This window comes from Stegostoma tigrinum, chromosome 21 (genome assembly GCF_030684315.1).
Source record: "Stegostoma tigrinum isolate sSteTig4 chromosome 21, sSteTig4.hap1, whole genome shotgun sequence".
Classification (NCBI taxonomy): domain Eukaryota; kingdom Metazoa; phylum Chordata; class Chondrichthyes; order Orectolobiformes; family Stegostomatidae; genus Stegostoma; species Stegostoma tigrinum.
Genome location: NC_081374.1, coordinates 17,848,167 through 17,875,544, shown reverse-complemented (window position 1 = coordinate 17,875,544; position 27,378 = coordinate 17,848,167). Strand labels below are relative to the sequence as shown.

General features: G+C 39.4%; 1 protein-coding gene across 1 annotated transcript in view; it reads right to left on the bottom strand.

Moving 5' to 3' along the window:
• The window catches only part of LOC125462635 (MAP kinase-activated protein kinase 2), a 190,611-nt gene that overhangs the window by 6,604 nt on the left and 156,629 nt on the right, over positions 1–27,378 (bottom strand). The window contains exons 3-7 of the mRNA XM_048552862.2: positions 13,002–13,066; positions 12,257–12,336; positions 10,044–10,170; positions 5,372–5,447; positions 35–159 (exon numbers count right to left, since the gene is read on the bottom strand). Of these exons, the coding sequence (XP_048408819.1) occupies positions 35–159; positions 5,372–5,447; positions 10,044–10,170; positions 12,257–12,336; positions 13,002–13,066 (473 nt within the window). The remainder of the gene's footprint in view (positions 1–34; positions 160–5,371; positions 5,448–10,043; positions 10,171–12,256; positions 12,337–13,001; positions 13,067–27,378) is intronic.

The window sequence follows — 27,378 nt, the reverse complement described above, 5'->3', positions numbered from 1 at the left end:
CTTATTTCACACCAGTTAAAGAAAATTGGATTACCTTCCTCGGATACTTCTGACCATTCTGGATTAGGAAATTCATACTGGCCCATTCGGATTCGTTTCTTCATGCCAGGTGAAATGGCCAGTCCATGGTTAGAATAGAATGGGGGATATCCACACAACCTGTAGATTGACAAAAAGAAAAAGAAATGTAAATTTAAATAATGTACAGCATCTGATCAACCTACATTTAAAATATTACAACATAGCAGAACTAAGATTATTTTTGGATTACAAGTCAAACATCCAAAACTGTTTAAAATCAATAGCTGTGGATATGATCACTTTTGATACAACAGTTTTTTAGATCATGGATTATATATCATAGAATCCCTACAGTGTGTAAACAGGCCCTTTGGCCCAACAAGTCCATACTGACCCATCAGCCTATAACCCACCTAATCTACACACCCCAGAACACTACAGGCAATTTAGCATGGCCAATCCACCTAGCCTGCACATCTTTAGACTGTGGAAGGAAACCAGAGCACCCAGAGGAAACCCATGCAGACACAGGGAGAATGTGCAAACTCCACAGACAGTTGGGTCCTTGGTGCTGTGAGGCAGCAGTGCTAACCACTGTGTCACCCCTCATGTATTTAGTTCAAGCAGTACGTTTTCCATCTGCATTTTCCAACAAAGGAGAGGAATACAGCAAGATTTGACAAATCCTTCGCTGGTCAGGATCAAAGAACGATGGTAAATTACATCAAGTCACAAATAACATCTACAGCGGATTTTGCTATAATGTAATAGTTGTGTTCCGTTGCAACACCGCATGAGAGAATCGCACTATCGAAATAATGGGGTTGGGGCAGGCCACAAAAACAAAATCATGCAAAATCAGTCAAAATTCTTCCTCACCACTCTCCTGTAAGTATTGGTGCCATGCCTGTCACGTGTGAGCCTTGACACCTACAATCAAACAAAATCTATTCACCTGCAACATGTTCTGCCTCACATCCTAGCCAATTGCTAATCTGACCTGACATTCCATTGGAACTGCCTTCTGTTCAGGTTTTTAGATAACCTTTCTTTCCTTTTTAGCCTATTGACATTGAAGTTAATTGTAGGATTAAAATGTGTTATAAATCTGAGTAACATTATATTCAAAGTAATCCTGGAAAAGAGCAGGTTGTAAAACAGACAACTTCTGGTATAAATGATTTAAATGAGCAAGTTCAAATGTTCTTACATATTAAACATGTAACAAAATCTGGGCAAAAATACTACACACAAGGGTACAGATTTTAACAGCGCTCATTATTTTAAAGTATACTTTTTTTTGCTTTTAATGGTGTTCACCATAAACGCTTCAAACTAAGACTTCACATGCTTTCCCAATGAGGCAGTTATTCTGTGTGATATTGTATTTGAGGTTTATGACAGAAAATCCAATTATCTTTTTCAAATAAGCTCATTATGACTTACGGTGAACAATTACACCACCTGCAAGGGTCAAAAAAGAAATTTTCCTTTGACAAAGGCCATGGTTGATGTGTACTCAACGGAACAAGTTCGCATTTTAGAATTAGCATTTCTCTCTTCGTCAAATCGCTTTATAGCCAATTTGAATTTCTGGAACAACCATTATAACATAACCCCCATACGACCTCACAGCAAGGATTATTTGTCACAAATCTATGCATTTACTATGTAAGATTACAGCATAAATTTGGGTCAAATTTCTATGAACCTTTCTGAGATCCAAATACAGGATCCATTCTGACATGATAGTGCAGCCTATCAAATCCTTTGCAGCCTTTTAGGTCAGATATTAAACAGCCATCTTAGGTAAATGCAAAAGATCGCACAGCACTATTTCAAAGAACAGGAGGGGAACTCTATCTTGGCCAAAATTTCTTTCAATTAATATCAATAAACTAATTTACTTGGTCATTATCATGTTGCTGGTCGAGGAGCCTTGCAGTGCACTCTCTGACTGCTGTGCTTCCCACCTTATAAAAAAAGTGACTTTGAAAGTACCTAACTAGTGCTAAAGTGAGTTCATGTAAAATTTCAAAAGGTGCAATATAAATGCCGGTTCTTTTCCTAAACATTCCCAATAATTGGACCACAGAAGGAGAAAAGGACAAAATCAAGCTTGAGAATGTGTTAATTTCCTTTTTACAGCCGCTATTAAAAAAACTGGAACAATACAGCTTCAAAATATCAAATAAACTTGTGTTGATAGCTTGGTTCAGATGATGGGAAATGTCAAAGGTGCTGCTACGTTAATGAAATACCAAACCTTCTCAACAGCTTTCTGTTTCAACCAATGCAAACAACAACAGATTGCACTTCAGCGGTCAGATAAATAGAGTGTGAGAATTTCACAAGCCGAGCTGCATGAAAGAAAGACTAACCAGCAGCGTTATGCTGAAATAATACAGAGGGATGATTTACTTCAGGGCTTCACAGGTAGGAAAACCTGTGAACCAGTTTCTATGGTATAGCAGTGTGGTTGCCATTTTTATTTTGCACCTTATCTGTCAAGTTCTATTACAACTGTGAATTTATCAGCCTAAAGTGCAAAAATCATAAACCTCAAATAAGTCAGCCAGATTTTAAAAAAGCACCCTGAACCAGGCAGAATATTAACACAAAGAATATTAAAAATATAGTTTTGTGATGCAAATCCAGTTGCAAATTCCTGAGATTATAAATACCAAGAGGACAGGTTGAGACTATACTTTTGGTGTTCAGAAGAATGAAGGAGACCTTGTTGAAACATACAAGATTCTTAAGGGTCTTGGCAGGGTAGATGTGGAGGGGTTGTTTCCCCCCTTTGGAACGGTCTTGAATCTGAGGGCATCATCTCAGTGTTAGGGGTTGCCCATTTAAGACAGAGAGGAGGAATTTCTCCTCGGAGCCTAGAGAACTGTGAAATTCTTTACCACAGAAGGCTATGGGGCTGGGTCATTAAGTATATTCAAGGTGAAGGTGGACAAGTTTGCAATTAGCAATGGACACAATGGCTAGACAAGTGATTGACAAAGTTCTTCACCGACCTACCACCTTGTTCTCCTTCAACTGCATTTCCATAGAGCCAGCTTTCAACATAGCTCAGAAACAACTTACTCAGCTCCACCTTGCACTTCTGAGGAGGGGCTCAGAGCAGAAGCCACAATGCAGCTAACAAATCCAGCAGCAGCTATGCCGTCTCTTCACCCATATCCCTTGCACAGAGCAGAGGAGATGGACTTAGAAATCCAGTTGGATTGTTGGGGCCAGGACCCCAGTACAGCACCTACAAGTAGGATCAGCTCTCTCCACATCAGGAGGCTCAGGGTTTCACAGGAGGTCACTGCGAACTCCTGCCACCTCCTAGAACAAAGCTTCCTTCAGATTCCCCACACACACACACACACACACACGACTCATGTGGTGCCCATCACTGGATCCGAACCCAACCCAGATCTCTGCAGAAAACCGAAGGCACAAGACATGATAGCAGGCAAAGACAAACAGCGGAGAGGTGAGAGATCATAGCATGGAGAGGAGGGAAGGGCAACATTTGTGGACACCGACTGTGAGGTGTTCATGTGATGGTAAGACAGGGTAAGAGGATGAGCTCCAAATTCCATTCCCTAGCTACTGGCTCTATTTCTCTTCCTGGCAACTGTCTGAAATGCAGCTGAGTTGTTTACAATCTTGGAGTCACATGAGACCCAGACATGAGCTTCCAACCTCATGTGTGCCTTCACTAAGGCTGTTCATTTCTTCTGGCATAACTTCAGCCAATTTTGTCCCCGTCTCAGCTCACCTTCAGTGCTACTGCCCAACATAACTATTTTGATGCTCTCGTAGCTGGAATCCCTCCTGAAACTTGAGGACATCCATAACTTGGCTGTCTGTGTTTTAACTTGTAGCAAGCTCATTCTCCTAACACTGCTGTGTTCACTGGCCCACTGTGGCTCCTAGACAAACACAATGTCATGATTTTAAAATACTGACCTTTATTTTCAAATTCTTCCAAGGCCTCACCTCTCATTTTCTCTGCAATCTCCTTCAGCCACACAATCCCCTCAAGATATCTTCATTACACTAACTCAGGTCCCTGCACATGCTAGATTTTAACTGATCCATCATTAGTGGCTGTATCTTCAGTTGTTTCGGCTGCAAACTCTGGCCTATTCTCTCTACGTAGGTTTAAGGAATATTGGAAAAAATGAAAACAATGTCTTTCACCAAGTTTTTAGTCACTTGATTTAACCTCTGATTATGTGACTTGACATCAAATTTTCTTCAATAATTTTTTTATTCACTCATGTGATAATACTCCTGAGTAAGGTCATGGGTGTTTTATTACATTAGAGACACTACACAAATACAATTTGATGAAAAGCCACCAGACTCTAATATTAACTCTGCTTTTTTCCCCCGCATAGATGCTGCCAGACCTGCTGGGTTTCTCCAGCAATTTCTGCTGTTGTTTCAGATCTCCGGCATTTGCAGTTCTTTGCTTTATCTTTCATGTTTTTATTGTTGGGGCAAACTGCTGATTTAACAAGGGCAGCAGTCAAGGAAACCCATTGCTCAAATTGCTGTTCCCTTAATGCTGGTGGCCCTGCAACAGGAGGAGGTTTTAACACCTTTCATTAAAGGGCACACTGGCTCAGTACAGCCAGAGACCCAATTTATTATTGATCCTTGCCCACATTTTCGGTACCAAGTGTTTAATTCTGAGGGAGAGATTAATTATTATTTCCCTTCTGTGATGGCGCATATTGTCAGACAGGAAATTCTAAGGAAATTGGGTGTCTACCTGTGTTGAGTTTGCATAGGTTTCCTCTGGATGCTCTGGTTTCCTCCCACAGGCCAAAGAAGTGTGGGTTAGGTGGACTGGCCATGCTAAATTGTCCATAGTGTGAAGCAATAAGTAGGCTAGGTGGATTAGCCATGATAAATATGGGGTTTCAGGAATAGGGTGGGATGATCGATGGGCTGATTGGCCTTTTCTGCACTGCAGGGATATTATGATTGCTTGTAATAATACCATAAAGGGCAACTTCCATCATTTACTGCTTGCACAGAGTCTTTTCCACTGGGAAATTACCCGTCACTTGCCTTTTCCAGGTACCGCTTTATATTTTTGTTAACTAGAGCATACACCAATTTGCAAATGCTTCCAACACAGGCCTATTTGCAGAATGTAAGAATTGGACAGACTGCTGGTCAGCAATCCTCAAATGGCAATAGCGAACAATTGCAGTACCTTGCCCAGGATAACCATGGACCATCACAGAACTGCATGTTTACCAAAATCCTTTCAGGGCATGGTACCTGAAGAGAAAGAGAAGACATGCACAGAGACTGTACAACTACAACTTACAGTATGTACATTATTACACCCAAGGACCACATATCGCAGGATTTGTCATACTTCTCGGGCCCAAGAACCTCAGGGGCTGTAAAATGAAGAAAACCACAAGTTAAATTTATTGACATATCACTGTTGGATGTCACAACATCACAAACTAGGGAAGATTGTGAAGCACAACATGCACAAACTGCATTATAGAAACAGGGCATTTGATAAATCCAGTTTATGGTCACATTTACTCACAACAGAAGCAAACAGTTTTAGTCACTTTTACCCACCCAGTTCCCATGACCAAAAGCTTTTGTGCTCCTGAGATGCTGCTTGGCCTGCTGTGTTCATCTAGCCTCACATTTTATTATCTTGGAATTCTCCAGCATCTGCAGTTCCCATTATCTCTCTCTCCCATGACGTTCTAATCACTTTTCCTTATTCTACCTATTCAATCTAATCTCAAATGCTGGCACAGTCATGTTTAGTTTATTATATAAGCTGGAGGCCAAAGTATCATAAACCTTAATGTATGAAGGGGTCTAGGCCCGAAACGTCAGCTTTTGTGCTCCTCAGATGCTGCTGGGCCTGCTGTGTTCATCCAGCCTCACACACTTTTACCTTAATGTATGCTTAGTTTACTGATGTGACATGGGGCACAGATATTTCATGCATAACTACGTGGGAAACAAGTGAACCCTGCAAGGAGCGGATCTGATAGGACAAAGTCTACAGGGAACTAAATTTCTTTAGAATTTCCAGTCTGACTCAATGCGCCATCTCAGAAGGGAAAAAAAATGATTAATCTCTCTCTCAGAATTAAACAGTTGGTACCAAAAACATGGGCGAGGATCAATAAGGCAGAAAAACTAAAACATCTGACTGCAAACTTCCCTAGCAAATCCCTCAGTTAAAAAAATCAGACGACAGCTGAGTAGACAGGCAGGTGGTTAGTTAGATGAGTAGCCTGCCTCGCCTGTGTAAGCTATTAAAACTTTGATACAAATAAACCCATAACTGACCCACCCTCATTTCACTGAAGCTAGTTAGGCTGAAAGAACCAATTTCCCCCAGACAAACATTTTTTGTAGGAATTGCATAACAAAATAATTTCCAAAAATATGCCCTGTGACACTAAACCAGTCAAGAGAAACTACCGAAGTATCATTTTCCCAACTTTGCTCTTGACTCACTGGAGGTTACTCTAATTGATCAAATGATCTTAATCCTTGGATCAAATAATAGAGCAGGCAGGTCACGACAGGAAGAAAAATTAAAATTGTGTTGTTTTTAAAAAAAACCTGAGAAAATTATACCAAATGAAATTTGAAGATACAATGGAATCGTCATGGGTGTCCTTTTCCAACACAGCAAGCCATTCAATACATTGTGTACTTGTGTTATTCTTCCAGTAAAAGGGAAACTATCGATTGTGTGCCTTATCAGAAGCTACAGAATACACAACAATATCAACACACTCACATATGATATATTAAAATACTAATTATCTGATGGTGACAGCTCTTCTACATCATTATATTGGATATTTCAAGACATTTCTTAAGGCTTGAGGGTGTCTCAACAAGTCTGAGAGATTAAGTCAACCAAATTTTTTTTATTGGTTTTCAGGTTTTATGGAACACTTTAGAAGTCCAGGGATTTCTTTCTTGGGATACAGGACTGTAAAGCAGTACAATGATGTCAAACTTGAATAAGACCCTGATCAGGCTGTTTTTTTTGTGTGCAGGGGCCATTCGGTGAAAGCCGTCTGTCCTCACAGGCAGAAAAGTCCCATGGCACATTCTAAACAAGAGAAGGTCAATTAGCCCCAGGGCTCTGGCCAATACTTGACCCACAAACAATAACATAAAAACAGGTTATTATCTGCCCATTATCACATTTCTGTTTGTAGGCGTTTGTTTGCTTGGCTGCAATGTAGGAAATATAGCAATGAATGGTCACTTTTGCAAAGTGCTTCAGCACATCCTGGATTTCTGAGAAGTACTATATAATAGATGTTTTTCTCATGTTTTCTTCCTTGCAAGCAAGGAGTTCTGATTTTAAGACAATAAGTATTTTAGAAAGCAGTGGGAAACGCATAAACAATCATTAGGACTTTAGAAGAACTGGGAACTCAGCGGTTGGAAAGGACTGAGCAGGTATGGCCTTTTATCAAAATAGAAAAGGTAAATGTGTAGACAATGGCCTGGACTTTCATGTATAGTCTGGAAGACTTGAGTTGGTTACAGTTGCTGCTTTTGAATCACACACCCAATTCATGACTGTTTTGGCCAAGAATCTTTTGATTTTCTTGCACAAGGTTCAGGTTCATAGTGCAACCATGAAGCAGCATGGAAGGACTGCAAGTAGAGGTAGGCAGGTAAGGTTGAACATTTCAGTTCTTGAAGACAACAGCTCAACCTTGAGCATCATTTACTGGCCTACTAAACCTCATTCCAAACCAATCTGTTGTCCCACCTCACCTATGCATACTTCTTGAAAGTGTAGCAATTCAACAGAACCCAGATTTAGTTCTCAACCAAGCATTCGTAATAATCAACGCTATCAAGATAACTGCTTGACACTGCAAAGAGTCCGAAATTGAAACTTTTTTCCCAATTTCATAGCAGATCATTTGTCAATGAATGAGGCATTTAGATTTTATTTTCAACTTTCAGAAGAAGGCAATTTTGTTCTAAGAACAAGTTGATTGATCATTTATATTCAAGCATCAAACAAAGAATAGGAAAGTGTATCAACATGCTTTCCCTCATTTTGAATGCATTGTAGCATTTTTTCCAAGGGCCTGCTAATGCAAAGGGCAATTTACCTTTTCAGGATAGAAACTTTGATGAATCACTGCATTAAAGGCACATGTACATTACAATGCAGTAACTAACAGTGACATTTAAAAGTGTCAAAACATTTCACACTTGGTTATCAGAACGTTTTAGACACCTCAGGAGGCTTTTGTCAGGGGCCACAAACTCTCTAATGAAGTGTGCAATTTAAGGGCTTGCAAAACCCACACCAGCATACAAAGATTGCAGTGCATGAGGAAATGTAATTTTCCTATGGCCCTCGCAAAGTGGACTCTGATCTCAGAAGAGCTAAGCGTATGTTTTACAGCCAATGCCTTTCCAACCATAAAAGTACCATAAAAATGCCTGATTAGGAAGACAGAGAAAAGTGCATTTATATTTTCAGAGCAAATTTTGACCCCCATGAGATGAAGGAAAACTGACCCACTGTTTCCACTTGAGAGAAAATTCAAAACGAGGAACCAGGAATATAAACCAAGATATGAATATAAATCTAATTGGGAAGAGAAGAAAGATCTTTACTCAGTATATCGAATATGGATCTCAGACCACGGGGAAGTAGCTTGGACGTTAAACCTTGAGAAAGGGGAATAGAACATACTCTGAAAGACTGAAATGAGGCTGGAGGAGCCTCATATTGCATGGGCTAATTGGACTGAATGGCCTTTTTCTACAGTATAATACTGCTCCATGCATTTAATGTCAATTTTAGGTTTACTGTTTCCTAACTTGACACTTGTGTGGTAGGACAGATATCCCTGTCAACTGGACAGCACTCAGCTCCTTTCGAATGAGCAACTTGCCAAACATTTGTTGTGCCTTGCAAAGGCTTATTTTTACAAAACTGTTAGAACACTGATCACTTTTAAGCACACAAATTCTTACAGATGCATGTCTGAACATTTGAACTTTCAGTGTTAGTCTACAGTCAGCCTCTTGCTGAAGGGTAAAATGTACAAAGTTTTCTACCCAAACCCAATTGGAGAGCACAGTTGGAGTTTAGATCCTAAATTTCATTTAAAAAAAAAAGAATTGTGACACAGATAAGTTTCAAAACAGCTCAAGATATTCCCTCCTTTAAAGGGTAAGGAGGTATAATTACCCAAAGCATTGGATCCAACTCATGCACAGACACCAAGTCTATCAGCACTGTGTATTAGTTTGCTCAGCTGAAAAATTTATTGAGTGCAAACTAGCAGTTTAAGAACTAAAGTGCCTGATTATTATGGCATATGTATTCCAACATTATTGGGGAATGGTACTTTAAATTTTCTATTCACAGGGCGTTTGCAATTATCTGTCCTCATCTTTCTCAGATCCTTGCTTGCATCCTGTCATGCCCTGGAATTTCATCATTGTTCTAAGTTATCTAAAATTTCCTTTTCCCTTTGTCCCAACAATACTTAACTTGATCTTAACCATTTGAAGAGTCACCTCTTCTCTGTTGTAAAAATCAGTGCAAAATACAAATATTTGCATTACTTATTGATATTAATCATTTATATTTCGAGAATTGTCCCACCTCAATTATAGCCATCACTTTTCAATGATAGGAATTACTTTATTATTGTCATTAATAATTGCTAACATTCACCTCAGTATCTTTTAGCCTTCATCACAGTGCACTCTGATCGATCTTATTTTCTCAAATTTCATGACTACTCGTCCAGTTATTCTTCTCTGGTTACTCGTACAAACCCATTAGCACTTTCGTAAAAAACATTATTTTCCACATCACAATTCTATGACCCGATTGAGAGAGAACTGAATGACTAACTGCAGCAAGACACTCGAAACTCCATTCTCAGGGGTTATGTTGCAAGAGTTTCACTGCAAATGGCCATAAGGTTATGCTCGTTGTAACAACTTACCAACATAGTATGGTGTGTAGCAAGGGGTTGCTAATGAATTGAAGCTGGTGGTTTCTTTGGCAAAGCCAAAATCTGTTAGTTTTAGAATAGCATTAGGTCTTTTGGTGGTGTACAATAAATTTTCTGGCTGCAGAAGAAATGCAAAAGCACTTAATGACATGAAACAAAAATCAAGACATACTTCAGAAAAAAATCAACCTGTTAATCTTCAAATTCCGAACAAAAAACACCGAGTTACTGCATTTAACTGAACATTTAATCAAGCTGGTTACAGTTCAAATACAAAGAATTTTATACTGTGAAGTATGGTGTTTATTCATAAACTTGGAAGAGATAAATATTGCATAACATGAAAATGACAGTACTTGAATACTAGCAAAGTAAACACTTTCACTTATGGCAAGGTGAATGCCGAGTAAAGTTAGCAATACTCTCAAATATGCCCGCACCCGGAGACACTTGGCAAGGACTTTCAAAACCATTCAAAAACAATTACACTAACGTGAGCAGAACAGAACAGATCAGAGTAGCTACAGGAGTTGATAACCACAGAAGATTAATTTTATTTCCAACAATCTGATAAGTCACAATTGTGTACTGCCTAACTACAGAAATCAGAAGCTTAAAAGGAAGAAAGATAAACTTTTATTTTTTTAATAAAGGTACTCCAACAGAGGTTCGTGTTCTGAAGAACGGGCTGTTCCTTCCTAGTGTCAGTGTCGATATCAAACTCTGTCAGTTTGATACAGTGTAGCTGGGGCACAGAAAAGCACCATCTTCTGTACCCCCCAAAAAAATGGTCCAGAACTCATTTCTCACACCTCTCATCCCTTGGCCTTTGAGTTCATATCAACCTTGTTTTGTACTATACACTGTGCCTATTTGCAACAGATTTCATGTCAGACAGAAATCGTTGGCGTCAACTCAAGATTTCAAGTCTTACTGACTCCACTATCTGGAGCTTTCTCTTAAAAGGAATTTTGTTTCAGTCATGTCAACTAAAAGCCCTAAACTTGAAACTCTAAGTGACAAATACAAAAGCTCCATTCAGCCTTCCATCCATCCCAGAAACTCTTTGTGAGCTGTTTCTCCATTATACCAGCTAGCCTCCATATCAGCCTGTTGCAAAACGAATGCTCTCCTCCCTGCGTCTTTGCATAATCAAATGATAGCACTGTTAGGGAGTATGAAAGACTGCCTAGCTAGTGGGATCTTTCATTCTTTAAATGCAGGCCATCCCATTCAATACATTCACAGTTACCGCTCCTCAGATAGAGGATGGATGCCATAAAGTCAAATTAAAGTTAAAATTAACAGCTACTATACCAGAGGAACTGCACAATATCAAGTCAGTAACAATGCTAATGTCTCAAATGGATGTGTTTTCCCCCAATAGGAGCATGTTCCATTTCTTGAAAAATTCAACTTAGTGGGGTGCTCCTCTGCTCACTGAATTATAGCAATTCAATCAGGTAGACAGGTTTCCATTGCTTGGAGTAGACTATGACATTTGAACTCCCTAAATTGAAGTAATATTATTTACTAATGCATTTATTACTATTAAGATTGCAGGCAAATATTGACATTGAAGAATTACTCATACTGAAAATGGGTAAGAATAGAAATAAATGTTTCACAATTTTTGACTTCCTGCAAATTTACTTAGAAACAAGGACAATTTGTACAGTACTTAAACTTGGACACAGAAGCTAAAAGAACAAGATTTCTTCATCCAAATGGGTTTTCACTATTATTCAGTACTACAAAATTAGTTAAGCAGTGAAAACATGAAACCACCCAACTTTCTTTCTAAGATGAATACTAATTGACTGGCAAAGCCCTTGGATTCTGTTCAGAATGTTAAAGTTGCAGCTGGGAAAAGAACAGAAAAGCAAAAACGTCCAATTGATTGAGTTTTAAACAAACTATTTTTCTGGAATTCATGGAGAACGCAATTATGCAAAGCCCTTGCTAAAGTGAGTCTTGATCCCACACACATCTATAAAAGACAACGAACAATTTTTTAAAAATATACAAGCAGTCAGTACGCACGTACAGGTGATATGTGCTTCTGATTCCGCAAATGCAAAATGAAACGGTCAAGTTTGTGGCTTGCTGGGTGAGAGATAGATGGTTCACCATATTCAAGTGGTTGCTCAGACAGCTCTTTACCTGCACACTTAGAACTTAATAGAATATAAGCCGCAGCTTACCTTCACATCTCGATGTGCAATGTTCACTGAATGCAGGTGCTGTACTGCTTCTCCAATGCTTTTCATGATTTCGGAAGCCTCTGTAGAAGATGTGATATATTATGTTTCTACTTTTTATAAATCTGGCCTTCATGACCATAATTGTTTGCTAAGAGGATAGGAAAGAGTGCTGGACTTTGGGGACCTGCAAGAAGTAGATGCTCATTTGTCATTTTGGGCACACCATCCTGACTTGGAAATATGTTGCCAATCCTTCAATGTCACTTGATACAAAATCCTGAAGCTCTCAACCTGGCAATATTGTGGGTGTACCTTTATCTTGGGCCTCAAAGATTCAAGGGGTAGCTTACTACAACTTCTTAAAGGCAATTAGACATTGGAAATCAATATTGGTCCTGCTGGTCACATCTCATAGATCAATTTTTCAACTATGTAGAAGGATACAATCCTCCCAGCTTGGATCTGTGTTTACAAAAAAAGCTGAGCGCATGGAAGTCCCTGGCTAGAGAAGGCAGAGGATATTACCAGTCGTAAAAATAAGAATGACAGAGTCAGCTCTGCCTCATTACATAGGCTTCAGACCAACTGTTTCCTAGTGGAGCGCCTGCAAGAACTCAGTGGGCCAATTAAGCATCCTCCCTGCCATATACAACTATGATATTAAAAATCACTGCCATCAGGATGATCAGCAAGATACACTTACTGAATCCGTTACAAAAAAATTGGAAAGAGAATTGGCATTTACCTCTCTCTGTGAATGCTTGATCCCCTCTGTCCTGGATTCTGCTGAACAGCTCCCCTCCTTCCATACTGCAAAGTGAAAGCATTTTACAAGGTCAACAATGACAATAGAAATTGAATCATCGGTCAAAATAGCGCTAAGGCATGTTAGTAACATTTACGTTGACACCTCTACATGTAACATAAATGCACTATAGAAAGCACCGCATCTGGTTGCATCACAGCTTGGTATGGTAGCAGCTGAGCCCAAGAATGCAAGAAGTTACAGAGAGTTGTGAAAGCAGTCCAGTTCATCACTTAAACCAGCCTTCCATCCATTGACTCCGTCTACACTTCCCACTGCCTCAGTAAATCAACCAACATAATCAATTAAAGAAATACCAAAAGAACTGCAGATGCTGTAAATCAGGAAAAAAAGAGTTGCTGGAAAAGCTCAGTAGGTCTGGTAACATCTGTGAAGTGAAATCCGAACTAACAATTTGGGTTCAATGATCCAAAGATGATTCACTGGACTTGGAACACCAAAGGCTTCTCCTACCCCAGTAATGCTCTCTTCTAACCTTTTCAGACAGAAGATATAAAAGTTTGAAAAGACACTCTACAGATTCAAGAATCTTTCTCTGCACCTGTAACATTTTATTCTGCATTCTGTTCTATTACCCTATTGTATTTCTGTAATGTACAATTCGCCATATAGTATGCAAAAACAATACTTTTCACTGTATCTTGGTACATTTAACAATAAATCAAATGAAATCAAAAACAAAGTTGCTGGAAAAGCTCAGCAGGTCTGGCCGCTTCTGTGAAGGTGTAAACAGAGTTAACGTTTCGGGTCTGGTGAGTTCCAGACCTGAAACGTTAACTCTATTTTCACCTTCACAGATGCTGCAAGACCTACTGAGCTTTTTCAGCAACTTTGTTTTCGTCCCAGATTTACAACATCCGCAGTTCTTTTGCTTTTTATCAAATGAAATCAAAGCTTTCCACTAACAAATGTATGATACCCACACAGAATTTTTAACAAGTCAATTAGCAAAGGAATTTGAAAAAAGAGTGTATATTTAGATTTCAATGGGATGGTAGCAAGATTTGAAGGATCTAACATGACTAGAAAAATCCACAGCTTGATATTACTTTTTTTTCCCAGCTTAGAAAGACATTAAATTTATTCAAGGATATCTTTATGTTTTATCTACCTGGCATTCACTGATAGATGTTGTAGTAGCAGGACACTGAGCAGCATCTGACCTCAGTTAAACTGGCTTGTGCATATTTATAGTTTTAAATGTTGGGAACGAAAAGTAGTTCAAAATGCAAGTGATAACAGGCCAACAGCATGTATGACCTAGGTGAATACAGCAAAGATGTATGTATCCATTAAACTGACCACAATGAAGAATGATGAAATGTAAGATGTAAAACAGGCAGGATGAAGTTAATAACAACCTCGGTCAAGAAAAAGCAAGGAAAATAAAGAGAAGTTGAGAGAAAATATTGTGCATGCAGGTGGTAATCCCTCAAAATCAGGATAATGCACATTGATGACAAGAAAGTGGAATCTTTTTACTGGGAGACTCTTGCACTGCAGCTACAACAGGAATTGTCTGACCAAGAAGCTCTCCTGCCCTTACTTACTGCCACAAGCATCTCGGAAGGTTTCACAGATTGAAATTCAACACCGTTGGCCAAGATCTTAAACACCGTCCATGACCATCAAGGCCCAAAGTGGGAACTGATCCAGGAGCTCTGGCCCAGAGGTATGAATATTACCATTAAGCCATAAGATCTCCTAATGCTAAAAGGCTGGAGTTGAAACTTAGTATTTTTATTACGTTTAAGTGCAAACATTTAAAGCAAATTCAAACAGCTGAATGACGGATACTCATTTTCATTCATTTTCAAAGCCAGTTGAGTTTGGTTGGCCGTAGAACATAGAACATTACAGTGCAGTACAGGCCCTTTGGCCCTCGATGTTGTGCCCACCTGTGAAACCAATCTGAAGCCCATCTAACCTACAGTATTCCATTATCAATGTGTTTATCCAATGACCATTTAAATGCCCTCAAAACTTGGCGAGTCTACTACTGTTGCAGGCAGGGCATTCCACACCCTTACTACTCTCCGAGTAAAGAACCTACCTCTGACATCTGTCCTATATCTATCACCCCTCAATTGAAAGCTAGCCCTCATGCTAGCCATCACCATCTGAGAAAAAGCTCTCTGTCCACCCTAACGAATCCTCTGATCATCTTGTATGTCTCTATTAAGTCACCTCTTAACCTTCCTCTGTCAAAAATAGCCTGAAGTCCCTCAGCCTTTTCTATAAGACCTTTCCTCCATACCTCTCTTCTGCACCCTTTCCAATGCTTCCACATCCTTCCTATAATGCGGCCACCAGAATTGCGCGCAATACTCCAAGTGCGGCCACACCAGAGTTTTGTACAGCTGCATCATGGCCTCATGGCTCCGAAATTCAATCCCTCTACCAATAAAACCTAACACACCGTACGCCTTCCTAACAACCCTATCAACCTGGGTGGCAACTTTCAGGGATCTACGCACATGGACACCGAGATCACTCTGCTCATCCACCCTAGCAAGAATCTTACTATTAGCCCAGTACTCTGTATTCCTGTTACTCCTTCCAAAATGAATCACCTCACACTTTACCTCATTAAACTCCATTTGCCGTCTCCCAGCCCAGCTCTGCAGCTTATTTATGTCCCTCTGTAACCTGCAACATCCTTGCGCAATGTCAACAACTCCACCGACTTTAGTGTCATCTGCAAATTTACTAACCCATCCTTCTACGCCCTCCTCCTGGTCATTTATAAAAATGACAATCAGCAGTGGCCCCAAAATAGATTCTTGCGGTACACCACGAGTAACTGAACTCCAGGATGAGCATTTCCCAACAATCACCACCCTCTGTCTTCTTACAGCAAGCCAATTTCTGATCCAAACCGCTAAATTACCCTCAATCCCATTTCTCTGTATTTTCTGCAATAGCATACCGTGGGGAACCTTATCAAATGCTTTACTAAAATCCACATACGTCACATCAACCACTTGAGCCTCATCCACCTGTTTTGGCCACCTTCTCAAAGAACTCTAAGGTTTGTGAGGCACGACCTACCCTTCACAAAACCGTGTTGACTATCCCCAATCAAATTATTCCTATCTCTTATAATCCTTTCCAACACTCTACCCAGACCTACACTGGAAATATCCAAATACTTCATATTTAAGCTCTCTCTTTCAAACAACGCAATAATTTTATGCTGTTAAATAGACTTCAATGGAAAAGCAGGCACTGAAGTACCAGTTTCACAAGGCTGACACCATCACAAAGAGAGAACCACTTGTCTGAATGTTGCTGCACTATTTGCACCTAAATAATCAGTGAACCATTAATTTCACCATTAAATTGACAGCAAATTATGGTCCTGTAAGCATTTAATATTTGACATTGGAGTAAAAAGCTTTAGAAGTCAGGTGACATGCAACAGTGTTACCACAAACTTCTAAATCTAATTCATTATTGTTGCATTTCTGTTCAAAAATGGTCAAAATCACTTTCACTTATTTTGAAAAAAGTACACTTCATTATTCAGATACACAGATTAAATGATTGAGATATACAGTAAAACCTAAGCCTCTAAAGGACTAAAGTAATATCCATCATTTAGGAACTGAAAGATATGTTTTAAAACAAAACCTTTTAACTTTGCTGTACCTAGGTGACTTAAATAATGGGCCAAGTGTACAGGCTGGAGAAACCGCCCAATAGTGTCAATCTTCCTTTGGTATTGAGGAGGACATTAGTGTCCTTGTACATGAATCACAGAAAGAAGACAAGCAGAGGCAGCAAGCAATTATGAAACAAACAGTATTTTAGTCTTCATTGCAAAGACATTAGAGTAGAAGAGTGAAGAGGTCTTACTGAAATTGTACAGGGCCTTGGCCAGATAATAGCTAGACCACAGTGCACAGTTTTGGTCTCCTTTCATAAAGGGGGATATAATAATCATGGAAGCCTGCAACAAAGAATGATTGTGCTCATTCCTAGGATTCCTTTCCTTATTGAAAATGGAAAGATTGACTATGGTGGAACTATATTCCCTAGAATTTAAAAAGGAAGAGAAGAAACCTAGAGTTCCTAAATAATTTGATTGGATAGTGCAGAAGAAGTGTTTCGTGTTGCTAGAGAATCCAGAAGTAGATGTCACAATTCTGAGACTAAGAGGTGGGCCATTTAGGATTAAGGTGATTGGAAATTTCTTCACTAAAACGTGTTTGGATTTTGGAATTCTCTACTCCAGACGGCTACGGATATTCAGTTGATAAATATATTCAAGACAAATTTGATGGATTTTTGGATACTTTGGGATCTAAGAGGCGTGAGGATAGCGCAGAAAGGTAGAGTTGAGTAAAACAGTCAACCAGATTGCAAATGGTCAATCATGATTAGACGACAAAACAACCTATTAATGATTCCTTCTTAAATCTTGTGTTTCCTCATGAACTTAACGTACTAACAATTGGCAGGAGATTCTTTTGTCCGGACACAATCAGCATCCATCTACCTGGCTCTTGATATCCGTCTTGGTATTCCTTTAGAAATCAGTAATTAGCCAATCCTATTATAACCCTCTCAAGCACAGGGACAGTGAACATGATTACAGTGGATCTTGATTCTGACTCATTAACTTAAAGTCCATAATTAAAATTATGATTTTCAATATGACTACATATAGCAGTTAAACTACATTTCAGTGTTGTACAAAATGCAAGGCAAGCTAAAAGGAGGTTTCTTTCCTGTGTAGCCAGTAAACTGAATGTTCATTGTATTTAATCATATCAAAGGTGGTGCTCATTAACTGCGGAATCGCTTGTATCCTGAAAATGGTGCTTGTGTGATAGATCTCACGGACTCTGAGTGCTAAAGGAACATGTGTGTGTCACAGTCAGGAGCATTTCTCATTGAAAATAATAAAACTTATCACTCTTTCCACCACATGGCTGAGCAGAAATCTCTCCCAGCCTTACCACTTTCCATTGCAAGTCTTGCAAAAATTTGCAGGTCGATAATAAAACTAGTTGTGTGTGTTATTTATGTGACTTCCTGGGTGGGTCTCAAACCTGGAGTTTCTTGCTGAGAATCAGGGGTGCTACCCATTGCATCAACCTGTATAAACAGATGCAGACTTAAATAGTGATAGTGGGAACTGCCACTGACGGAGAATTTGGCTTAACAAGGCGTAGAGCTGGATGAACACAACATGCCAAGCAGCATTGGAGGAGCAGGAAAGCTGACATCGAGAGTCTGGACTCTTCTTCAGACCCGTTTTTTCTGAAGAAGGCTCCAGACCCAAAACGTCACCCTTCCTGCTCCTCCAATGCTGCTTGGCCTGATGTGTTCATCCAGCTCTACACCTTGTTATCTCTGACTTAAAGAGTGTTGTTTAGGTTCCAAGAGGAAAGAAACTGCAAAAAAAAAATCAAGTACTCCTTGGAAATTAAAGCCCTGGGTGTACTGGACCTCCATTTTGAAGAAAACAAGACATGTCAAACCAGCATGTCTTATTTGCCAAATTTACTGGCTTTTCTTTCTGGGTTAGGAGGTGCATGATTTAAGGGCAAGTCTGTAAATAAATGTTCATAACCTCATGTAAAATGTTACATGGCTCCAGTTCTGTCCTTCAATTGGCTTTTAGAATAAAACTCAGATCAGTGATGTCCTACACCATCACGATATCGCACTTTTTCTCAGTATAAAGTTTTTAAAATCTCAAATCCGACAAACACTGAAATTTCTGGGTCTCTTTTATAAAAGCACAGTTGTTGTTGTTCCTTTTTCAATTCCACCTTCCCTTATCTTAGTAGCACAGTTTACGAGCAACTACCAGCAGGCCAGGCTTCTATCCACAAGATAGGAGTGATAGTGCTATATCTACAGCACTATAGGGGAGACTGACGAATGGGGATCACAGGAGAATTAGTGTAAAACATTGACTCTCAGTCAATCTTTTCTCAATGAGCCATGTGGCAGATCTAATCAAGAGATGACAAGGCCAGGGGCAAGAATATCTAATAAAATAATTTTAAAAAGACAATGTCATTGGAATACCTGGATAGTTAGATAGAAGAATTTAATTAAAGCCAAGGGAGCTAATCAAGTGGTCTTTTTGTAACTGTATAATGTGACTGTTCAAACATTGTATTGGTGGAGCCCTTATGGTCATTTGAGAGAAATGATCCCGACATGAAGCATGTTTGTGTACTAAAGCAAGCTCTCATCCTAGCAAGCACAGCATCAGGATTTTCTACCACTTTCTACAACGAAGAGATTAATTTGGCCCATGTCAAGTGAGTCAGTATAACTGAATACTTACTTCCTCTTCAATTTGTTCTGATTTTACCACTCTCATCCTGATTTTCAAATTCCATCATTCCCTTGTTTCCCCCAATCTCTGCAATCTGCTTGAAATCTACAGTGTTCCGAAGTCTTGGCTTTTACCCATCCCTGTCCTTTAATTTTGCTACCCGCTGTGGTTGTTCTTTCAGTACTTCAGCTCCAAGTTCTGGAATTCCATCTCCAAACATCTCTGCCTCCTCTTTCCCCCTTTAAAGCACTCTTTAAAGCTACCTCGTTGTCCAAGCTTTCAACCTGTAGGCAAAAATTGCCCTAAAAGGCTGACAGTCACATTTTAGAGCTTTCCTGCAAAGCATGTTGGGACACCTTAATTTGTCAAAGATGCTAAAGATTGCAGATGATAGTTGTGGAGCATCACCAAGCCCACAATATATCTCTCTGCAAAAATCCTCATCTGCAAGACTGTTCTGGAAGCTCAATGGTTCCAACATTGATTCCTATTTCCCTTTGGCACAGTCTAGGACACTAAACCAGCATGACACTATGGCTAAAAGGCTGATCAATGTAATATTTGAGCATATTCTGGTGTTGAAAACGTTTCTTCAGTTAAATTGCATTAAATTTTCAAAGTCCTGCATTACTTCTCAGTACTAAATTATACCAGGAAAGGTTATTGAGTCTACAAATGGAGGTTCACTGTCACACACTGAACTCTAACAGACTGATTGATTTGATGAACAGCGTGTCAGCAGAAACCCACACCAGAAGTAGCAACATGTTGTGTGACAGAAAGCACAAAGCAAAAAGCAATCAATCCAAATTCAGCCAATTACCATGAGCTGCAAACCTTTTGAACATTGCAGAATGCTAAGGGTTAAAAGCATGTTTATGATTGCTAGTTTGCAGGATACAAATCTGAATCGTTAAATAGAAAGCGCATTTGTTGCAATGCTATTCGAGCAAGCAAACATCTTCTTTCACACCTCCAGCATTGCAGCAAGTGTGTGTGCGGGCAGTGTGGTTTTCCGTGCCGTACATTTCAGGGGAGTCATTTATCATCTGATTGGCAACTTTATTTTTCCTACTTCCACTCACTCAGCACGTGGCACTGCCTGACCAAGTAACAGTCACGTTTATTGACAAACAGTGGAATACCATAGCATGACGATGAAAACAAAAACATTGGGCAATACTACTCTTGTCAGTTATGGAGAAGTTGTGTCTGTGATGCATCAGCATAGCATGCAGATTCAACGATGACAAGTGTAATGGCTGGTAGCAATTATTTCAAAACACTGATGTAAATGCCTATGTAATAAATGAAAGCACATACAGAACAGCTGTGTTTTAAGCACTATAATGCTACTGCACCTTTCCTGCAAATGCAACTACCTTTCACAACCTCATTAACACGAGAAATTAACTTTCACTTCAGTCATAATAGATGTCAGGTTGCTGAGTTGTCAGTACTGCTGAAAATACCTAATGCAAACAAACAAATAAAAAAACAACTTGCATTTATGCAGCATTTTTCAAACCATCAGTCATCTCAAACTGCCTTACAGCTAATGAAACTGTTTTTAGGAGCATTCTCATTGTTGTAGTGTAGAAAACATGGGAGCTCACAATTAATAATGTGATAACACAGTATTGTGAAAGTACTGCACTGTCAAAGACACAGTCCTTTGAATTACACCCAGATCCAGCCTGTCCTTTCAGTGGATGTAAAGGATCCATAGGCACTATTCTGAATAAGCATGGCACTTATCTCTGGTCCCTCCATCAACAACACAAATAATGAGTTTATCCAATTATTTTCACATTGCACGTGGGAAATCACTGGTGGCAATTTAACTATTCTTCAGAAATGAAGACTGCAAAGTATTTTGGGACATCTAGTAGTCATGAAGTTCATTGTACAAAAGGAAGTCTTTCATTTCCCCCAGTACAGCACTGGAGTATCAGCCTAGATTTTTGTACTCATGTGCTAAAGTGGAATTGGAACTGACAGCTTTGTGTTTCAGAGACGAATATGTTACCCATCAAGCCACCATTCCTCTCAATTTTTAGGGTTTATAAAAATATGACAAGCGTATGAAATTTCTACAAGTGCATGACAGAATGGTTGGAAAGTTTAGGATTAGGATTTAACGGACTCAGGAGAAGGGCTGAGATGATGTATGGCTAAGACGGACAAAAATGTCTTCACTCAGAGTAACTTAGGAAAGAAAAGAAGAGGGGAGATGATGGTAATATCACAGAACTGTAATTCAGATCCTCAGGCCAACATTTTCATAGGCATAATTTCAAATCCCACCAACACAGACTGCGAAATTTGAATTCAATACAAAAATTGAAATCAAAAGATTGCCGAATGGCATCCACGCAAGTATCGCCATCTCTCAAAAAGAAAATCTGGTTCACTAATGTTCTTTAGGGAAGGATATCTGTCATTTTACCTGCCCTGACCTGCATGTGACTCCAGACCAATGGTAATCTGGTTGACATTGGATAATTAGGAACAGGTAATAAATGCTGACCTTTACAGGGACACCTGCATTCCATGAACAGATAAAAAAAATTAGGAGACTCAGTACCTCTAACCTACTCCACCATTCAACAAATTCATGGCTGATTGCTCAAAAGTACCAATTTTCCCCCCCACATGAACCCCATATTCCACATTCTTAAATATTCAGATAGAGTCATGAATCTTTGTGATTCTCTAACCAAGGGCTGGGTATGCTCAGTCTTTTCAGGAAGTTAATTCTGGATACCAAAGGGGCCAGAGATATACAGGGAGAGGGCAGGAAAGTAGAGTCGATGTGCAAGATCAGCTGTGATCTTATGGAATGGAGAAGCAAGCGCAAAAACCCGCACATCCCCCTGCTCCTATTTCTTACGCTCTTATTTATAAAAGACATACAGAAAACAAGACCAGTTGAGAGCAAGTGATTAATAGACACTAAAGTTGTGGGATGCCCAAGGAAGGGAACATTGAGAGATGTTAAGAGAAAAACAATTTTCATGGTCCAGAAAGTGGAAGAGTAAGATTTGGTGGTGGTAGAACAAGTCTTCATTTTGTTCCATAATAGAGAGAAATTAAAGCTCTACTTCTCCAATACATGCAAATGAGCAAACCATTCCATATTTTCTGCCTGATAATTCCCTCTGAGCACTTTTCCCCCCTCCAATCGTTCCAGTTATTTGATCCATCCTGCCACAGATTTTGTTCACCAGATTGACAGAACATGGTCGATCTGCCAGATTAGTCCAATAGCTGTTATAAACACCCAATCTTTTCACCTCACACCTTGAAAATACCCACTGAATAAAGTGTGTCCAGTTACTTCCCCACACATTTGGCATAAGACTAAAATTTAATAGCAATAGGAATGTAACTAGTGAAATAGTTTGCTCCATTCAAAACAGGTTTTTAATGACAGATTTTAATTTCGTGGGTCAAACTTTAGAATCGGCACATAGCACTGGCAGATTATGTATTTTACTCTGATTTACAACAGCCATAATGTTACTGCGTCAAGAAACATCATTCACTCTTAAGGGGGAATAAATGGGCAAGAGAATAATCCTCATTTTTGTCACAGTGGCATCACAGCCAGTTACTGAAGAAAGCAAATTCTTTGGCATTTGTGTGGTGTGTCAACTAAAATTAAAACTGAAACACTGACAGCAACATAGATTGCAATGGAGTAAAACTTAAGGTTTGAAGTTGACAAAATGAGAGGCTAATTGGGACTATATAAATTCATAAGCTAGACCTGCCACAAAAAAGTCGTTACAACTGTGTTTCCCCTGTTCAGAGTATTTGTGGCACTAATTTGGCTCTTAAGTGGCTCAGAGAAAGGGTGCTTAGTGCATCAGAGACAGCCTGTAAGGCAATATTGCTGGCATAACTACGTAATTCCGTGACAGTGCAGATGGTTTCCAGATGCAGGTTTGACATTGATTAATCAAAACGAAACCACACGTGGTATCTGTATTCATGTCACAGCATTGCTCTTCTGAGCCAGTTAACACCGCTTTGAATGGCTGATATGAGAACACCCCGTGTCAAAAGATGCAGCATCTGCTTTCCTACACCTTATCTGGGGCTTTTGTAGAAATTGCTTTCCAAGCAAATATTAGACATGATTTTTCTAATTATTTGAATGCTGTGCATTTGGAAGAATGTGACAGCAATAAGCTTATTATCTTGATTTTAAACTGCTAGTTCCAGTGGAAAGACAGCTTAGTTCCATTTGCTGAAAGTTAAAATTTTGTTCGACTTGTTTGTTTGCAGGGCCCGAACAAGTCATCAAACTGAAGGTATCATTTTTTTTTTTAAGAAAAATCAATCCAGAGTATCAATGCAAGAAATCGGTCTTATACATCGACACTGCCTACCCATCAGTAATTATGCAACATATCCACCCAAGTAAAAGTACCATATAAACAGTTTACTTGCCTCTATGTATTGAGAGCGCCTAGTAGAAGGAGCTCACTGACCTGTACTGGTGTAGCTAGAGCCAGAAGATAGAGATAGAACCTTGCAGGAGGAGGTTAGGCAACTCAAGGCATGGCTGAAAATGATGGAATTAAGAAAGTAAAGGGGTGTAGGAGATCTGAATTGGAGGAGCACAGCGATCTTGGATGCCTGAAGTAGCTTTCAGGAAGTGTGAGGCCATGGACATGTAGGGCAATACTGGTGAAAATCTTAAATTCAAGTCACTGTTGGACTGGGTCTCAATATAGCTCAGCAAATACAGGGGTGAACAGTGAACAGAACTTTGTGCAAATTAGCACACAGACAGCATGTACTGGAAAAGCTGAAGTTTACAGGAGTGTTAAGATGGGAGGCCAGTCAGAAAAAAGTGCTTGAATATTTGAACCACAAGTTAGGAAAGACACAGATGAAGGTTTCAGCAACAATGAGATGAAACAGGAGTCAGGATGGACTAAGTTACGGATTTGGAAGTAGACACTTGGTGACACCAGGTGTGGAGTCAGAAAGGGTGCCAAATGACGTGAGCAGTCAGATTCAGCTTCAGACAATGGCAGGGGTACAGAGACTATCATGTAAAACGAAGAAATGCGGATGCTGAAAATTTAAAACAAAAACAGAAATTGCTGGAGAAATTCAGCAGGTCTGGCAACATCTGTGGACAGAAAGCATAGTTAACATTTCAAAAACAGAGTCTAAAGAAGGGTCACTGAATTTGAAACATTAACTATGCTTTCTCTCCACAGGTGCTACCGGACCTGCTGAATTTCTCCAGCAATTTCTGTTTTGTGGTGTAGCGTGTAATTACTTTGACCATCTCAATACTCAACTGCAGGAAACTTCAGCTCATCCAATAAATCAGATGCAGTGGAGAGGTCAAGAGAGATAGCAGTAAAGTAGACAAGCGGGGGGAACATTGGCTGTATACATGTGGAAATGGATGTGTTTTCCAACGATATCACTGGGGAAAAGCATATAGCTAAGAAAGAGCTGGTGAGAGTAAGCATAACTGCTTGGGAAATTAAGCTAAAACATTGGAAAATAAAAGACTAAGGTAGGAAATCAGTATCTGACGATAACTGGAAAAGCCAAAAAGTTGAACTGTTTATTTGGGAGAAGATAAATTGATAATTCAGTTTAATATTTACAATTTATCAGAAAAGAAAAAAGAGAAGTTAACAAGCATAGCTCACTGACTCTACACAAATTCTGGATGTTTTAAATACTTGAACGGTGAAGGGGATGTGAGGGATAGGAAACGTAGTAAGAGGGGAATTATGAAAACACAAGCATCCATGTGATAGAAGAGGTCATTTCACAATGAGGATTACGAAATACAATGGCAGGTGATTCACATCTGGCTCAGAATGAACACACTTCTAGCCTACAAAATTGGAGGCTTCACCAGTGCTTTATCAGACCAGGAAAAGGGACAGTATGTCCGGGTTTCTAGCCTCCCCAGCACCTACACTCCACCAGCTTCACCCGACAAAATGGTCGTCTGTGACACTGCAATTACATGTTCCTGCCACTGGAGGTGCTGCAGTCTGGGTGTCACAGTTCCTTTCACTGTAGCAAAGAAAGAGGGGTTCACTGTCTGAACGTTGCACATGGCATCGAGTCCCAATTTACAAATGCTCTTCCCAATTTTCATTTTTGCTTGCTGATGTCACACTTGCTAAGATGTTGGGAACACAGGAATCAAAAGTACATTGAAGTCATGGAGTCAGGGATTTTACTGCATGGAAAGGGGGCCTTCAGTCTATTGTGTCCACACCAGTCACCAAACATCCATTGGTCTGAATCCCATTTTCCAGCACTAAATCTGTATCTTGTATGCTATAGTGATTCAAGTGGACATCTAAATAGTTCTAAAATATCTTGACGGTCCCTACCTCTACCACCCTCTAAAGATGGTGCATTCCAGATACCCACCATCCTATGGGTAAAAATTAATTTCCAAAACTCCCCTCTAAAGCTCATTCAACTTGCCTTAAAATTGTGCCCTCTAACTGTTGGCTGCTCTACGAAGAAAAAATATTTTCTCTTTCTACCCTATCTATGCCCCTCCTAACTTTGTACACCTTAAATCAGATGCCCCCTCAGCTTTGGGTGATTTAAAGGAAAACAAACCACACTTCCAAACTCTCTTTACTGCTGAAATCACTCCAAGTCAGACAACCACCTGGTGAATCTCTTCTGCACCCTTTCGTTGTGTGCAATCGCACTCTTCCTATAATGTGATGCCTAGAACAGCACATGGTACTCCAGCTGTGGCCTAACTGAAAAGTTAGATAAAAGGTCCATCATAGCTAACTTGCACTTATATTCAATGCCTTGCTTAATAAAGCCAAGTTTCCATTCCGCTTTCCTAACCACCTTTTCTACCTGTCATGTAGTCTAAGGCCCTCGTAACAGCAATTTTCATGTCATCTGCAGACTTACTGATCATACCTTTTACATTCAGCTGGAAAATTGCCAACAAGCTACTAATAAGAACTTAAGAAAATAACACCTTCAGGCAGAAAATCTAGCAAATTTAAAAACAAAATTTAAACGAACTAGCACCATTCACATATCATAGCACTTTGTGGGTTGAACATTTTTCTGTCACAATGGAAAGGAAGGAAGATGTAATGTTGGATGTTTCTCATGAGCAGATTGCCAGCGCTCATCAGCGGTGGTCCCGAAATTGAAAAAGGTTTAATTTTGACCTCTAAAATGAAGATTTTGCATTTGTTCACATGTGGGCCTGGCCAGCATTTATTAACATTCTCAACTTGCCTGTGACAAGTTTATGGCAAGTTTAAATACTATTTCAGGTTTTATAGAATTGGAGGAGGGCGAAGGTTTCCACAGTATGCCTTGTGTAATAAAATTATAAAGCCATTTACAAATTATTGTCTCCTCACCTTGTCACATCAAGAATACCACTCTATGGTGTTCAAAACAATCAGAGTAGAAATCTCTTCAGAGTCAAGATAAAATGCTACAGCGCACACATTTTACTTTCTAGACCTTGACACACTAAAAGGATGTATGACTTCTTTGAAATCCTGAAAAGATCCCCTGAATGATTGTAGTTCTTTGCTGAAAGAAAGACCAATTACAGTGCCTTAATAAATTACCTTGTGGTTGAAATGTGGGTGTAACTTCTGCGAATAACTAGATCAAAGGGAGCAAAAGAATGACAAAGCAAAATAACCACTAGTCCTGGTCAAATCTACTATGGGCTAAAAAATATAGCATTTCTGGTATAATATGGCTCAACAGTCATGAAGCTTTCTACGAATTTCAGATTTGTAGATTGCAGAATTGCTGATCCATTTTCACATGGCACATTCACATTTGCTGATATTGTGCCTTTTGCACTTGCTGTTCATTCAAATGATGGGACTTAATATTAAATTGGAACAAACTGCAAACCCCTGTAAATATAACAACAATATACCTTTGTATGGAAAACATTCAATATATTCAAAGAAAAAAATTAAATTCCAC